This window comes from Amblyomma maculatum, unplaced genomic scaffold (assembly GCF_055883805.1).
Source record: "Amblyomma maculatum isolate TAMU_Amacu unplaced genomic scaffold, ASM5588380v1 scaffold_53, whole genome shotgun sequence".
NCBI classification, from domain to species: domain Eukaryota; kingdom Metazoa; phylum Arthropoda; class Arachnida; order Ixodida; family Ixodidae; genus Amblyomma; species Amblyomma maculatum.
The window spans coordinates 97,677-114,586 of NW_028146778.1; the positions used below are offsets into that span (position 1 = coordinate 97,677).

At 44.6% G+C, this 16,910-nt stretch overlaps 1 protein-coding gene across 1 annotated transcript in view; it reads right to left on the reverse strand.

Moving 5' to 3' along the window:
- Nucleotides 1–16,910, reverse strand: part of LOC146170762 (cell-death-related nuclease 7-like) — a 74,456-nt gene that overhangs the window by 34,623 nt on the left and 22,923 nt on the right. The window contains exon 4 of the mRNA XM_084586795.1: nucleotides 459–629. Within this exon, the coding sequence (XP_084442921.1) occupies nucleotides 459–629 (171 nt within the window). The remainder of the gene's footprint in view (nucleotides 1–458; nucleotides 630–16,910) is intronic.

The following is a 16,910-nucleotide window of genomic DNA, read 5'->3' on the forward strand; positions in this document are numbered from 1 at the left end:
GCACTTAATTTTCGTTACATACGGTAATGAGAAACCACACAGGGGCGTCTACAGTCTTTCGTTGGTTTGTTTGGCTTTTTATGTGAATTATTCATTATGGGCTGTCAATGGATCATTATTATGCTTTTATATTAGGGCACTGTAGTCAATCAACAAAGTGTTGATTTAGTATGCTTTTTATGAGGATTATGGAATGGCTTCTCTGATTTAGACTCGGACTAGGGCCAGTGCGGCTTGTCAATGTGCGAATCTATAATGAATTATGGCCAAGTCATCATAACTGGATTCTGTATTTGGTCTTTTGATTGCTTTATGAATTGTGTTGGATTGACATTGGATCTGCGTTTTGGTCATGCATTCCGCGAACTGTCACTTTCTGCTCACGCGATTGATGAGCCAAGAAATGATTTAGCATTATTATGGAAGAAAATGTAGGAAATGCGTGCTGGCCTACGTACCTAGAATATTCACCCAGTGTAGCTGCATCGACAGACACAAGAAGAGCTGCCCGTTTTCGCGTCCGCTGTCCGGGTATGAATATTCGGCTTTAACGTCTTCCACGAACCTGGGAACACTGTGCTGCAACCACACCACGCCCTGCCTGCTTCCTGTACCAGCCATAAGGACACCTGACGAAAAAAAATAAACGTCATAATTTCGACGAGGTGTTTTTTGTGTGAATACACACAGCCTAATGTCCAGTGCTCTTTAATGTTGCCTTTGAAACGCCTAGAACGTCGGGCGCATTTAGGTGGCAAGCATTTTTCTTCTCGCCCTACGAAAAGTAACCGAAGAGTAATCGCAATAATAATGGAGATCGTGTATAAAAGAGAACACTGGTAAAGGGAAAGTGCATGAAACGTCGGTTTATTTTTATATATGGCTGCAGTAAAGCAGCTTTAGAATAAAAATAAACAACTCAAAACGAGGGTAATTCAGATCTATGCATCTATGCAAGAATACCACGCTTTATTATGCAGAATAGGTAAGTACAGTCCTTGTAAAAAGTGCAGAGCACAGGAGGTCTGCTTCTTAACCCCTTCGTTTGGCTCGTAATGCATTTCCAGAGTTCCGAATCTCTTGCTGGTAAGAGTTTCTTTCCTACCCTCTTGAATGCGAATAAGCTCCATATAATATTAAATCAGCGCCATTATACAGTTCTGAAACACACGCCTGAGGCTCTACACATCTGACAAAGGCTGCAAATTTGTACGATGTCCAAACACATAACACCCAAACCACACACAGCACTATACCAATGAGCTATGTATAATTCATACATAGGTATCTGCGAAAACTTTTTTGAACATGAAATCGAACTTCTACGCACTCTGGGTTGCGACTGCAACTGTTAGAAATTCCTTTCACTGCCTCGTACATCGTACGTAATGAAAGGAAATGTGAGAATTCATGCCTAGTCGTTCAGGTAATTTATGTTTGTAATGAATTTGGTTTTGCGAAAGCTTTTGCAGGCAGCAGTACATATGCGTAAAATTTACCTGTTTCAAACGCTTCTTAATATACTTCTATGGATGTTTAGTCTAGGCAGAGTATAAAACCTAAACAATCATCACGTTATCATCAGCTACACTGCGCTCACTACAAGGCAAAGACTTTGCCTTAGAGTTGAACATAACAGTCTCTTGTACCAACTGTGGCTCTGATTATCCACTTGAACTTCTCACTTTCTACTAACTTTAAGCATTATTGAGCTAACTTGCTATACTTATTAGAGGGCGAAAAGAGCGAAAGACAAATACAAGAGCAGAATAACCACTCGAGATGATGGAAGCCTACCAAACAAAGGAGAAACAAGGTTGCGCGTCCGCAATTTATCGATTGTATTATATGATAGTGAGATTGCATGCCTGGTTCCCTCGTAGGAAAACATGCATCCGGTTTGCCCGTTTGTTGTTAGGTTGTAAACTTTTTTTCAAACATTATGTGGCCTTCACTGAATGACTTTTCATTTGTTCGTCAGCGCTTGTACTGTGCTTTTGTGCCCGTGTTTGTATTTTGCGTTGTTTACCATTCAATATATTCCACCAACTGGCAGGGCTATGGCTAAACGGCAATACATTCCTTGTCTTGAAACGCACATAGCACGTAACAGTCATTGGTCATCTTCGCGTTAGATGATCCGCCACAGACCAGTTATTTATCTTTAGCCGTTCTGCTCATCGTTTCTCTAATCGACCTTCAATAATGGTCTTTTAACGTTACTCGCTGCCTTCTGTTCAATAAAATTTGAAACCGTTTAGTTGAACTATCACATTCCGGCACCAAGTGTTAAATGCGGTAAGATGCATTGGCATATGTAATTTTAGTAATTTTTCTAAACAGCTGTTTATGTTTTACGTGGAAAGCAAAAATATATACTTGATTAGGCAGTATATTTTTGGCGACACTTTATCGAAACGCTTCATTTCCACGACCAGATATTCCAGTGTTCTTGGTAAGAGCACCGGACGCGATATTTGGGGGTTGTGGTTTCAGTTACTACCTGCTGCGCGTTAGCATTTTTTTTTATTTTCATCTTAGTGTTTATCTTTAGCACTAGTTATGAGGAACAGAATAATTACAAAAATAACCAAATTACCTACAACGTAGTTGTCGCACCGACCTTTGGAATTCTAAATTCGAGTACAGTAACGAGCGTAAGTCAAATAACACTTCAGAGTCTCTATATACACCTAGTTACAGAAGTGACCATCACCAGTAGTCTGTATTCAATAATCCTACTGATCAGCTATACTGTCAAATAGAAAAAGAGAAAAAAAAATAATTAGAGGAGAAAAAGCTGTTGCGTTCAAACCATTATCAACTCAGGAATCTTCACAGATGCTGCATGAATCTCGTGAAAGAAGTTATGTTTAAGAAAGGATTTAAAGGCTGGTAGAAATTATAACTGACAGAAGTAGCATTTAAAGATAGGCAAAATTGATTGAGTGTTTGCGCACATTATTTGACTAGCTTCAAAGCTGAGAGACATTGAGCTAAAGTTTCAGGTCACAAAAGCAAGATAGCTTCAGTTCCTTCACAGTGATTTTACCAATATCTTTTTAAATCTAGGAATTTTATTTAGTTAACCCAAAGACTGGTGCCGAAAGCTGCACCAATTGTATAAATAGTAGGAATATCTATAATGTGTTGGGTAGAAACAGTAATACAATAAATAAGGAAGCCTTCAAAGTATCCGAGAACACCGCGCTGAAAATCGTTGTATATAGGCATCAACATCACCATCATCATCATCATAATCACCACCATCATCATCATTTCACCCACGTAAGGATGAAAGCCTCTCCCGTATTCCTCCAATTATTCCGGTCCTAAGCGAGCTGCATCCACTTGACCGCTGCGAACTACTTCACCTCATCCTCCCACATAATTTTCTGCCACCCCCTGCTACGCTTTACTTCATGTCTGTGATGTGACTGTACTAACTTCACCCATCCTTCTGTTAAAATTTTTATATCCACTCAACCCTTTCCCCCAGTGCAGGTAGCAAACCGGTTTCTTTTACGGGTTAACCTCCCTGCCTTTCCTCCTCAACTTCCTCCTCCTAATCCTCCTTCCCTTGGAATCCAGTTCATCGGTTATCTTTTCTTCTCGCTACATGTCCTGCCCATGTCCATTTCTTCTTGGTTTCCATTAGAATGTCAGTGACGAGTTATTTCTCTGACCCAATCTGTTCATTTTCTTTCTCCTAACGTTATCCCTACCATTTTTCGTTCCATAGCCCTCTGCGTTGTCCTCAACCTAAGTACAACCCTCTTTGTTAGCTTCCACGTTTCAGCCCCATAGGTGAGTGCAGGCAAGATGCAACTGTTGTATACTTTCCTCTTGAGCGATACCGGTAAGCTGCTAGTCATAATCTGGGAATGCTTGCCAAATGCGCTCCATCCCAATCTTTTTATTTTTGTTATTTCGTGTTCATGGTCCGGATCTGCGGTTACTACCTGTCCTAAGTATATATATATATATATATATATATATATATATATATATATATATATATATATATATATATATATATATATATATATATATATATATATTTACGGACTGTAGCCAGTCGTTTCGTGCTTAGCAGTGTTAAATGCATATGCTATAAACGGAAGGACTTCATCCCAGTTTTTGTGGCGGGAGTCGACATACATTGCGAGCATGTTGCTAAGCGTCCGATTGGTGCGTTCGGTAAGACCGTTTGTTTGTGGGTGGTAAGGAGTTGAATGGCGAAAATGGGATGAGCAGAGGCGAAGAAGTTCTTCTACAACTTCTGCCGTAAACTGTCGGCCACGATCGCTTATTAACACACGAGGAGGCCCATGTCGAAGAATGATGGACCGTAGGAGGAACGCCGAGACATCAGAAGCAGTGGCTGACGGTATAGCAGCAGTTTCACAGTACCGCGTAAGATAGTCTACGCACACTATGACCCAGCGGTTTCCGTTGGAGGAACGGGGAAACGGTCCTAGAAGATCAATTCCCGCCTGTTGTTCGAATGGGGTTCGTGGTGGCGTTATAGGCTGAAGATGACCCGGCGGTGAGACGGTTGGGAGCTTGAAACGCTGGCACTGGAGGCAGCTGGCCACATAACGTTGAGTAGTTTGACGCATCTTCGGCCAATAAAAACGTTCCTTAGTCCTGTGCAATGTTCTTGCGAAACCCAAGTGTCCAGCTGTGGCATCGTCGTGCATTACCCGAAGAACCTGACACCTAAGACTTGTAGGAACTACCAGAAGAAGCCGCGCACCTACTGACGAGTAGTTCTTCCTGTATAGTACACCGTCCCGAATGCAGAATGAGGTCGTAGGGTTCCGGGAACTTGCTGCCTCAAAAAGCGGCGCCAACTCGTTGTCGTGCCGCTGCGCAATCTTGAATTCACCAACATCAGGGAAACTTTTAGAGATAGCAGCTATATATTCATCCAAGACCTCATTGTCGCAATCAGTAGTTTCAAGTGGCAACCGTGACAAGCAGTCAGCATCACCGTGTTACGACCACTCTTAAAAGACACAGTAAAATTGAATTCTTGAAGGCGCGAAGCCCACCGCGCAAGGCGTCCACAGGGGTCACGAAGGTTTACAAGCCAACATAAGGAATGATGGTCCGTCACAATTTTAAATGCACATCCATAAAGATATGACCTAAACCGTTGCACACCGAATACAACAGCTAAGCATTCCTGTTCAGTTACAGTGTAATTACGCTCAGCCTTGCTCAAAGAACGGCTTGCATACGCAACGACATGTTCATCGCCATTGTGGCGCTGTATGAGCACAGCACCAATTCCAACTGCGCTGGCGTCAGTGTGAAGTTCTGTTGGAGCTGATGGACAGAAGTGGCGTAGTACTGGTCCTGATGTCAAAATAAACTTTAACTGACGAAAGGCGGAGTCACAATCGGCAGTCCACTTGAAAGGCACATCTTTTTGCAGAAGACAAGTAAGGGGATATGCTAGATCAGCAAACTTCGGAACAAAACGCCGAAAATAGGAGCAAAGCCCCAAAAAACTCCTGAGCTGTTTTAACGATTTCGGTGGTTTAAAACAAGTGACAGCTTCGATCTTTTTCGGATCAGGCCTGATTCCATCCTTGTCTATAAGATGTCCAAGTACCACAGTCTGGCGCTCTCCAAAACGACATTTCTTGGAATTGAGTACCAGACCAGCTTTCTCGATACACTCCAAGACAATCTCTAATCGACTGTTGTGTTCATGAAAAGTTGTCCCGAATATCACTACATCGTCCAAATAACACATACAAATGTGCCACTTCAGCCCACGCAAAACTGTATCCATGAATCTTTCGAACGTGGCTGGAGCATTACATAATCCAAACGGCATCACATTAAATTCATACAGCCCGTCTGGGGTGATGAATGCCGTCTTTTCTTTATCTTCCGGGTGCATGGGGATCTGCCAATAGCCTGATCGCAGGTCAACTGAGGAAAAATAGGAGGCGGAATGTAAGCAATCAATGGCGTCATCAATACGTGGCAGGAGATACACGTCCTTCTTGGTAACAGTATTCAAACGTCGATAATCAACACAAAATCGCCATGTGCCATCTTTCTTTTTGACTAGAATCACAGGGGCAGCCCACGGACTAGACGATTCCTGAATGATGCCTTTATGCAGCATGTCACGAACTTGTTCTTCGATTGTTTGGCGCTCTGATGGGGATACACGATAAGGCTTCTGGCGGATTGGATCAGCAGTTCCTGTATTGATTCGGTGCTGAGTACGGGACATGGAAATCCGTGGTAGCGAGTCCCGAGAGAAATCGAAAGCCGCAGTATGTTTCGCCAGAACTTCCACTAAACTGTGACGGTCACTTGTTGGCAGGGATTTGTTAATCATGGCAAGAAATTTTGTCTCATCTTCTTCTGAGCATGCGGTAGGCTGGGAATTGTCTGTGCTGAGCACGGCCACTGATTTAAAAGTGTCTTCGTCAAAGTTGGCAAGTTTTAGACCACGTGGTAATACAACAGGTTCGTTAGAGCATTTAGTCGTCCACAAAGAAGAATGGCCATTCACGACTGAGATGATGCAGCGGGGAATCAGAATACTTTTCTTCGCGCAGTTGAGGATGAGTGGTTCAACCGCAGCGTCGAACGCATGACTGGCACAGCTGGAACTAACAACTCGTATAAACTCTGCTGACATTGCAGGAATGACTATGTCTTCCGAAACCGAAAGCGTGCTAGGATGGGTCCGCGAATTTTCACGCAAAGCAGATTCAATTCGAGTGCTCACAGAAATGTCTCCATTGCGAAAGTCGAGAGTGGCCCCACATTGCTCCAGAAAATCGAGTCCAAGAATTACGTCATGCGTTGATCGAGTAAGTACTGCGAATTCAGTTCGGAATGTGTGGCCGGCGATAACAAGATTCACGGAACAGACTCCAAGTGGGTTAAGCGGTTCGCCCCCAACACCACATAATGTTGTCGTACTATCCCAAGCAAACATAATTTTACGACCAAGGCAGTTTTTAAAAGCGAGACTTATAATAGAAATAGTTGCACCTGTTTCGAACAACGCCATAGCACGTACACCGTCCACAAACACTTCAATTCGGTTCTTTAACATCGAAACAGGCAGAGGTATGGGTAAGCTAGAATCATTTGCGACCTCACCTCCATCGGCCGCACTCACTAGTTTCCCGGAGGTGGCGAACGTCGTCGGGGAGAAGGGGATTGTCGTAGGCGCCGAGATGGTGGTGTCAGGCTACGGTCAGAGGCCGGTGATTCGTTTCGGTTCAGCACCATTCTGCGTTCTTGTCGGCTAGCTGTTGATCTGTACTCATTCCGGCCAGGTGTTCTTCTATATGAATCATCATTTTCAGCAGGAAACCTTGTATGGGAGTTCACCCACTGTCGGCGATACTGCTGGTACGGACGACGGTTGCGGCAAAAGCGGGAAATGTGCCGATCATCCCACAGGCATAACACACTGGCGGCTCACGTTCATTCGATGAATAAGGTTCGTCGTCGCTTGTATTAAACGTTTCATTCTCTGGATGTGGTCGACGAGGAGGACGAGAGTGCTCGCTGTTGTAGGCGTTGATGTTGAGAGGCTGGGTGTTCGGGCGATGAGCAGCAGAGCATCGGGTGTCCGAAGGAGACGTAGCAGAGGGATCATAACAGGTAGAAGATGGGCTGTCAGACGAAGAGGTGCTCCTGTAGACGGGTGTGACGTGGCCCCCGATACCTTGATGCCTCCGAAGCTCTTCGCGGACGATCTGACGAATTGTATCTGCCAGGCTTGTCGTTTCAGACACATCCACACTAGCGACAGTTGTCACATTAGGCAGCCGACCAAACTTCGGAATGATACGGCGTCGCTTCAAAGATTCAAACGTGCGGCAGTGTCGTCTTACATCAGCGGTGGTATTCAAATCGTCCTTGCAGATAAGAAGGTTGTACACGTCTTGCGCTATTCCTTTCAGGAGATGACCCACTCTGTCTTTCTCAGTCATCCGAACATCAACTATTCTGCACAGCTTGAGGACTTCTTCTATGTAAGTTGTGCAGGTCTCCCCCGGTACTTGCGCTCGTTGAGCCAGAGTCTGTTCGGCGCTTTTTTTTCGAGCATCGGCATCACCAAATCCCGCTCTCATTTCATCCATGAAGCAATCCCAGGTGGTAAGAGATGCTTCATGATTGTCAAGCCATGTTAGCGCAGTTTCTTCAAGAAAAAATACCGCATTCACCAACTTGGTAGTCGCATCCCAGCGGTTGTATTTGTTCACCCGATTGAAGTGGGTGAGCCAGTCATCCACATCTTCCCCGGGCTTGCCATAGAAGTGCCGGGGTTCCCGATAAGGCTGTGCGGTGGTCGGATGAGCTGCTGGCGTGTGCTGTGTTGAACCATCTGCTTGCGCCATCTCCGTCCGAAGGGGGGGGTAGCCCAGCAATTCTTCTGCTCCGGCGAAGTAGGAGAGGTTCCGTGGTGATCTGACCCCGCACCTCCACTACACTTGTTACGACGTTTATTTACACAGATGGTAGGATACGCTGGAGATTAGCACACCACAGCGGACCGACCCAGCTTCCTCGTCCTCTTCTCCTTATTCCGCCAAACCTCATCTTCCTTCAATAAGGACCGCGGGAAGTGCGTGACAATATATATATATATATATATATATATATATATATATATATATATATATATATATATATATACATATATTCGCTAATACGTCCAGTGCTTCGCTACCTAACGTAAACTGCTGTTCCTTCCTTAGGCTTTTGAACATTACCTTAGTCTTCTGGATAGTGATTTTCAAGCCTACTTTTTTACTTTTCCTGTCTAGGTCATCAATCATTCTTTGCAATTCATCTTACTTAGCAAGGCAATGTCATCAGCAAATCGCAGATTACTGAGGTATTCTCCATCTACACTTATCCCTAACTGCTCCCATGTCAAGCTTCTGAATACTTCTACGCAAGCTGTAAATAGTGCTGGGGAGTTCGTGTCTCCTTGCCTAACACCTTTCTTTATAGGAATTTTGTTACTTTATTTACACAGAACTTTGGTTGCTGCGGACCCTCTGAATATATCTTCCAGCACTTTCACGTACGGCTCCTCTACACCGTGATTTCGCAATTCCTTTATGACCGCCGAGGTTTCTACTGACTCAAATGGTTTTTCGTAATCAATGAATGCTATGTATAAGGGCTGGTTGTATTCCGAGCACTTTACTATCACTTGTTGATAGTATGGATATGATCGATAGTAAAGTATCCTTTCCGAAAGCCTACTTGATCTTTCACTTGATTGCAGCCTAAAACTGTCCTGATTGTATTAGCGATTACTTTGGTAAATACCTTATGCGTAATTGACATCAAGCTAAATGGTCTGTAATTTTTCAAGTCCGTAGCGTCCCCTTTCTTATGAATTAAGCGAAAGTCTGCGTTCTTCCATGTCTCTGGTATTTTCGATGACACCAGACATAGCGTATAAAGGGTGGCTAGTTTTATCCAGCACGATATCCCCCCGTCCTTCAACAAATCTATCATTACCTGACCCCCTCTAGCTGCTTTCCCCCTTTTCATAGTTTCTAAAGCTTTCCTAACTCCGTCCTTCGTCAGTGGCGGAACGTCTGACTGCCTTTCCCTACCGCCAATCTCATTATTGCCGTGACTTTGTTGCTGCTGTAGAGATCAGTATAGAACTCCTCGTCTACTTTGCCTATCTTGTCCATATTCGTGATGACATTGCCCGCCTTGTCCCTTAGCGCATAGATCTAATTTTTGCCCATGCCCAATTTCTTCTTCATCGCTTGAAAGCTTCCCCCGTTCTTTACAGCATGCTCAATTTTGTATATGTTATACTTCCTTATATTGGCTACTTGCTCTTATTGTTTAGCTTTGATATCTCTTCCAATTCTATCTGGTCGGTTCGAGTGGAAACTTTCGTACCTTGGCGTTTCTTAATCTAATCCTTTGTCTCCTTAGACAGCTTACCAGTATAGTCTTAATTATCATACCGCCTAAATCTACAGCGCACTCAGTAACGATATCTCTGAAATTATTGTTCATTGCTTCTAGGCTAATGTCATCATCCGCGGTTAGAGCATAATATCTATTTTGTAGCGAGATCTTAAACTCTTCTGCCCTCCCCCTCACCGCAAATTAGCTGATGAACTTCTTTCTTACTAATCGATTTCGTTCCCTTTTCAGATTAAGACTAATTCGAGACCTTACCATTCTGTGGTCACTGCATGGTACCTTTCCGATTACCTCTACGTCCTGCACAATGGCGGCGTTAGAACACATTATGAAGTCATTATCATTTTTAGTCTCACCGTTAGAGCTTATGTCCATTTCCGGTTCTTCCGTTTGCTGAAGAACATGTTCATGATTCTTAGGTTATTGCGCACTGCAAACTCAACTATTAGCTCCCCCTGCTATTCCTAGAACCAATACCATAATAACCCACTGCCTGACCTCCTGCCTGCTTTTTTCCCACCTTGGCATTGAATTCGCCCATTAGTACAGTATACTGCGTCTTTCCTTTCCGCATTGCCAATTCTACATCTTCATAGAAGTTTTTGACTGCCTGGTCATCAAAATTACATATAGGTGCGTAGACCTGTACAACCTTCAGTTTATACCGCTTATGAAGGATAATTACGAGGTCCGCCACCCTCTCATTAATGCCAGCTAATTCATCAATATTGCCAGCTATATACTTTTGACAAGGAAACCTACTCCTAGTTGTCGCCTCTCCTGTAAATATCGATAACACAGTAAAAGCCCGTATATGCCTCTTTTGGCCTCCTAGCGTTACTAAGCCTTATGACATCCCATTTGAAATCCTCTAGTTCCTCTACCACTAACAGCACTGCTAAACTAGAGTTAGAAGTTGCAAGGGTCAGCTTCCAACGGCGGCCTGTCCAGAGGAGCCAGAGATCCTTAGCACCCCGCGCTGCATCACAGGTCTGACCGCCGTGTTTTTGTAGGACTAATCATGGGAGGATGTGGCGAGTTACTGCCCCAGTGTGGCCAATTCCTGTTCTTGTGAGAGAGTGCATTCCCGCAGGTGTTCAACGTATCAGGTCGCCTCCCAAAATCTTCAGCGCGAACCCTCATCATATTTCAACATATTTTCTGTGAACGTTGTTGCATCCGTGAAATAAAATTCACTCAAATGGCAGTTTAGGCGTATAATAATAATAATAATAATAATAATAATAATAATAATAATAATAATAATAATAATAATAATAATAATAATAATAATAATAATAATAATAATAATAATAATAATAATAATAATCTTCTGAAGTTACCATTTTCTTGTGTCTGCTTAAGAGCCCGGATAAGAAAGTACCTTGCATAGGAGAATGTGGCGATTTTTATACGTTGTTTTGTAGACGTTGTGGAAAAATGCTAAAAAAATGATTTAGCCTAAAATGAAACGGCTTTAAAAATATAACCAAATTTTGCACGTTCTATTTTTATCGTTAAAAAATTACAATATTTATTGCTGAAGGCACCGACAGAGAGAACTAGCGTTGTTTAGAGATATAGACAACCTACGTAGGAGAGAACGAAGCCCATGTCTCATATAGTATAGAAGCGTTTTAGGCTGGAAATTTTTTTTAGAGTAGGTTTTGTACCCTTCTCGCATTTTTAATAAAATATCATGTGAACTTAGAAGAGTCCTTCTTTAGGCGACAATATAATTGTCTCACTAAGCAGCGCGTTCATATCGCCCTTGTTATAGTTAGAAATCCTTCTACAAAGGGTCACGTCTTTTGATATTGTTACATTATTCGGTTTGAATCTTCCTATAAACATGTTTTTTTTTTATTAAGAGGGCAATATATTACAACGATACCACCAAATGTGCTTTTGGCACCTAGAGCATATGCTTCATAAAGTTTTTGTACTTAGTTTATTTTCGCTTATATTCTAAGCATTTGTTTTTGCTTTTTAATGTTTCACTTCTCAAAACTTCTCAAATTCTGACGTTTTTTAGACGAGCATTCGAATTCTGGAGTTAAAACCCATTCTAGTCGGTTCTATGCGCTGGCATTTATTTTATCGGTATTACTCATTCGAATGATGCAACTTCTGTTTAAAATAAAATCTGATGATAGGTTTGTCTGGCTTGCTTCGTAGTGTTTGCCGTTTCATAGCGACTCAGCCTAAGAAGGAAGCCATGGTGGAAGTTTCTGAAACATTTCAACCGCATGGAAGTCTGTAATATGCGCTGATCTCGCTAGTATGCAGCCGGACAGCGGGTAAAATCCCCTTTCAATAAGTCCGTCTTGTCTTTTACAAAAATAGGTCCACCGGATCACTTGTCAAGCTCCGTAATGTCTAGGCTGTAATCATGGGTGGATTTCTATTTCCGTTTCCGGTTTATTTTTCAACTTATCTAAGATACACGTATGCATGACTCCTTCTTATCCGCACAATCGTGCGTTGGTGCGACCTAGCCTGCAGCGTGTTTCACTTCCGACCGAAGGCTTCTGTGATGCACGCCTTTTTAGGGCCACACAATTTGTTTAAGCAATAGCCAATATCATCTATTTCATACTTAAGTCATGCAAACCCGCGGCGGCCCTTAATTTACATAATTCGTATTTTGGCAACCTTCATTCCACGTGGGACGTCAAGCGGACTAAGAATCCTGACCGAATTCGGAGCTGTTTTCTGAGTAATCGACGGGCTGCATATGTCACATTCGTGCTTGCTACTGCCAGGCAACGGCACTGGTTGTTTGCTGCTGATCTATATAAAGTTGTTTTCTTAATAAATGCAGGCTGACTACGTGACTTAAGAGATTACATTCCCGCCTGTGTTTTTCTGGCCTATGGATCCGTTAAAACTCAGAAATGTAAAAGAAAATAACCCTTTGGAAAAAGTGAAGTGTACTATTTTTTAATCTTGTACACAAGATCCGCGTCGTAAGGAAGAAAAGGTGATAGGAGAGAAAAAAGGTTCAATATTGGTGAGCTATGAATAAATTTCGGCTTCTTAGGGATTTTACCATCCGCTACCACGACACCTGCAAAAGGATGTTTTCGTATCGCATCCAACGTAATGATGGCGGCCGCCACGATCGAGGTAGGGTCAGGGAAGCCCAGTTCAGTAGCCGAGCGTATTAACCTCTCAGCCACCCTGGTGGGTAAGAAGCAGTGATCTGAGTAGAGTTTTGGCGGCTTTACTTTCACTTATCGCTCAATATGACCCGTTCCTTTTATGCACTGAACCAATGTGTTAACGTACTTTTGCGGCCACTGAGCTGGTGAGCGTGAGAATGTACCCTTTCTTTTGTTTAAGAGATGTGAGCACTACAATATAAAAAACGCATGCCTGTATTTTCAATTTTCAGTTTTCAATTCCAACTGAATATATTTAAATCCTCAAAATAATCAGCGTAGGAGATACTCTGTCACAAGTAGTAAAACCGATTGATTTTGAATTTTTCTGAATCTGTACACAAAAGTTATCCTGCCTGAAATGCAAGTTGAGAACTTTGCGTGTGTATCCTTAACAACGCAGCAATTTCTCAGTTTTTTTTTTCACATATATAGAGGAAGTCGCATGAAGACATACTATATGCCATATATTTATTAAGCACCGATGTACTTCATCTACCTAAGAACAAATATATATGCGTGCTTATTCTCAGGAGGCACTGGTAAGCAACTGTTGCCCCGAAAACAAAGCTGAATTGTTAACGGTTCTCTAGTGTGGGAGTAATATATTTCTTCTCTTCTTCGTCAATAATTTGTTTTCAGTTGAACATCTGTATTCTACTTGCCTTTATACTTGCAATTCTTGCGTTAGTCTTTTCGTTTTACTTCTTCCAGTGAAATGTTCGTCCCGTTCCGTGCATGAGTATTGGGGCAAATAAGCAAGTAACACACATTTGTTAAGCAATTGTGTAACACTGACACAATATGTATTTGTGTAAGCTACGTTTCAAACTAAAATTGACGTGATAAGTGCAGACATGGTCATGAAGGGATAGTTCTTCTCAATGCCAACATATCGTTACTTAGCGGTATTCGCTGATCGTGCTGAGGATGATGAAGTGTGATCGACTCCCAGAGGAAGACGACTCTTTTATTGCGCCCAAACACAGGGGATCAGTCAAAGGATCGGTCGCGCCGGCTTAGAGGATGTCGGCGGGGATCCCTTGGGATGTCACGGCCTCCACCGCGCGCTGATTAAGCCGGCGTTGGTCTGCTGGCTCGGAAGTACGCAGGAGAGACTCCCAAGTCCCCGGGGTGTTTGAGTTGTCCGTGTTGTAGTGTGTGTGCAGGTCCACGCCATGTGTATGAGAGTGGCCGGAGTTGAGCAGTGTTTGCTCATGGGGGCTATCTGTCCCGCAAAGACCGTCCTGTATAAGAGGGGGTGTGGGAAGCTGCCAGTTTGTAGTTTGCGCCTTTGGACGGCCTTGCGTCTTGTTAGATCGCGGTGTGCGGGAGGATATGTGCATCTATGGAGTCGGTAGCGCTTGAGTATATCCGTGTAAGAGGTGAGCAGAGAAGGGCGTGAGATATTAGCGTAAGGGGAAGCAGGATGGCTGATCATACTCTCGACTCGGCAGCTGAGATCTCGATCGAGAGTGGAAGCCTGGGCGTTTCCGCTGAGCGACCCGTTGGCTGGAGCTCAAAGAGCTAAGCGAGATGTGGAAGAGGGTGCTGTAGAACGTAGAATGTTCTGGTAAGAGATACGGCCTGGCAAGATATACGGCAAGCATCGTAGTTGCGGATAGCCTTTTGAGAATCACTGATAACGACTTTCGTATAAGGGTCGGCTATCGCAAGCGCAATGGCAACCTCTTCAGCTGCGGTGACTGTTTCTGCGTTGCGATACTGCAGGCTGTGTACTAGCTGCGGTGTTGGGCGGGAGCAACAGCCACCATCGCTGGCCTTGATGGATGGTGATAGGCGTCCGCATACGTAACGTCCGGACGTCCAATAAATGGTTTCTAGAAATTACGAGCCCGGTCGGCCCGTCTCTCGTCGTGGTGTTCCGCGTGCATACGTTAGGACTGGGAGGGATGCGGAGAGTTCGGCGATATTCCGTTATAAATTCTGCATAACTTGGGGCCGCTCTCGGCAGGGAGATCCCGAATTGCTGCAGCACCGCTCGGCCAGCGTGTGTCAGTGAGAGGCGCTCATACTGGGCGGTGAGGGTTGCTTCGATCAGTTCGCTCACGGTATTGGAGATTCCTAGAGCCACGAGCTCGTGATGTAGGGCCGTCTTGTACGCTTTTCAAAAAAACGCCTCTAGCCGTTCGCTTTCGGCACGAGTGAGACATAAGTAGGGTCCAGAGTAGGTGATGAAGGAGCAGATGAAAGCTTGAACGAGGCGCAAGAGGGTGGTGAAATCGGTGCGGTCATCAACGTTAGTTGTGCGGACAGATTTCGCACTGTGGATCTTCCACATAGCTTCTCTTTGCGGAGGTGAATTCATTCGATCTCCTGTGACAAACTGGATTTCCGCAGCAGCTGCCACGTCGATACCACCACAATGACTACAGACGCCACTACCTGTACGGCTGCCGCACCTGCTGTCATCATGACCCATCCTCGTGACCTCGGAACCTTCTGCGCCACCGACGGCTTTGATTTCAACGACTGGCTAGCCCTATAAGAGCGTCTGAGCAAGCACAACAGGAGGGATACCACACTCATGCTCGTGAATTTAATCTTTTACATGACTGGGACCGCACGGGTGTGGTTTAAAACCCGTGAAGATGACCTAACATCTTGTGATATCTGCAAACAGAAGCTCCATGACCTGTACGGAAAACCTATTGGCCGCCACACTGCCGCCAAGAAAACGCTCGCCTCTGGCGCCAAACGTCTAGTGAATCTTATCTCACTTACATCCAAAACGTCCTATCTCTATGCCGCAAAGTTGACCAAGGCATGCCTGAGGAGGAAAAAATCGGCCATATACTAAAAGGCATTGCCGACGATGCCTTCAACCTTCCCTTGTGCAAGAAGTGTTCCACCATGGACTCTGTACTGACGGTGTACCGACGTTTCGAGTAAGCGAAACAGAGGCGCATATCCCACCGTTTCGACCGGCTGCCGAACATGGCTGCTAGCACTCCTGTATCGATCTTCCGACTTCTCGACCGCCTGCTAACGACAGTACTTTGACGCGCATTGTCCGCCAAGAGCTTGAGGCAATGACTCCGCAGCCTAACTATTGCATACACCCGACAACACCCTTGCTGCTATATCACTCATTCAGGCTGTTGTTCATCGGGTGCCACAGACACCGTGGACGCCGGACCTTCCCCTCAAGTGATTGCTGCTGCCTCATCCAGCGCCGGTTTCTTGCCCCGATATCGGTACCGCAATCCAAATGAATGGCGTACCCATGACCACCACCCCAAGTGTTTTTTTTTTGTTCTTGCGTTGGCCACATTTTTCGTCACTGCCGTAGCAGCTGTTACGCGCCATCTCGCCAGTTCACCTACGTCGACCACCGCAGAGACTATGCCCTTCGCTATTCCTCAACTTGCCCCGACCAGACCCGTGTCGACCCCGGTGCCACTGTCCCCGCTGCCAACCGTTCACCATCCCCGCAAATACGACGTTCGCGTTCTCCTCTTCCTCGCCGCAGTTCGTCATCGTCCTATTCTGGCCACTTACCGGACAACTAGCCAATGCAGCTCCCGGAGGTGACGCTACATTTATGACCCGGACCGAAAAACCTCTGCTTACCCCGGCCCTACAAAATAACCGTATCGACGTCCTTGTGGATGGAATTCCCGTTCCTGCTCTCATTGGTACAGGCGCCGAACAGTCCGTTTTCAGCTCCTCACTTCACTGTCGCCTCAAGAAAGTCCATACGCCAGCCGTCTCGTCCACAATTCGCGTCGCCAATGGTAGCCCTGCTGCCGTGGTTGAAATGTG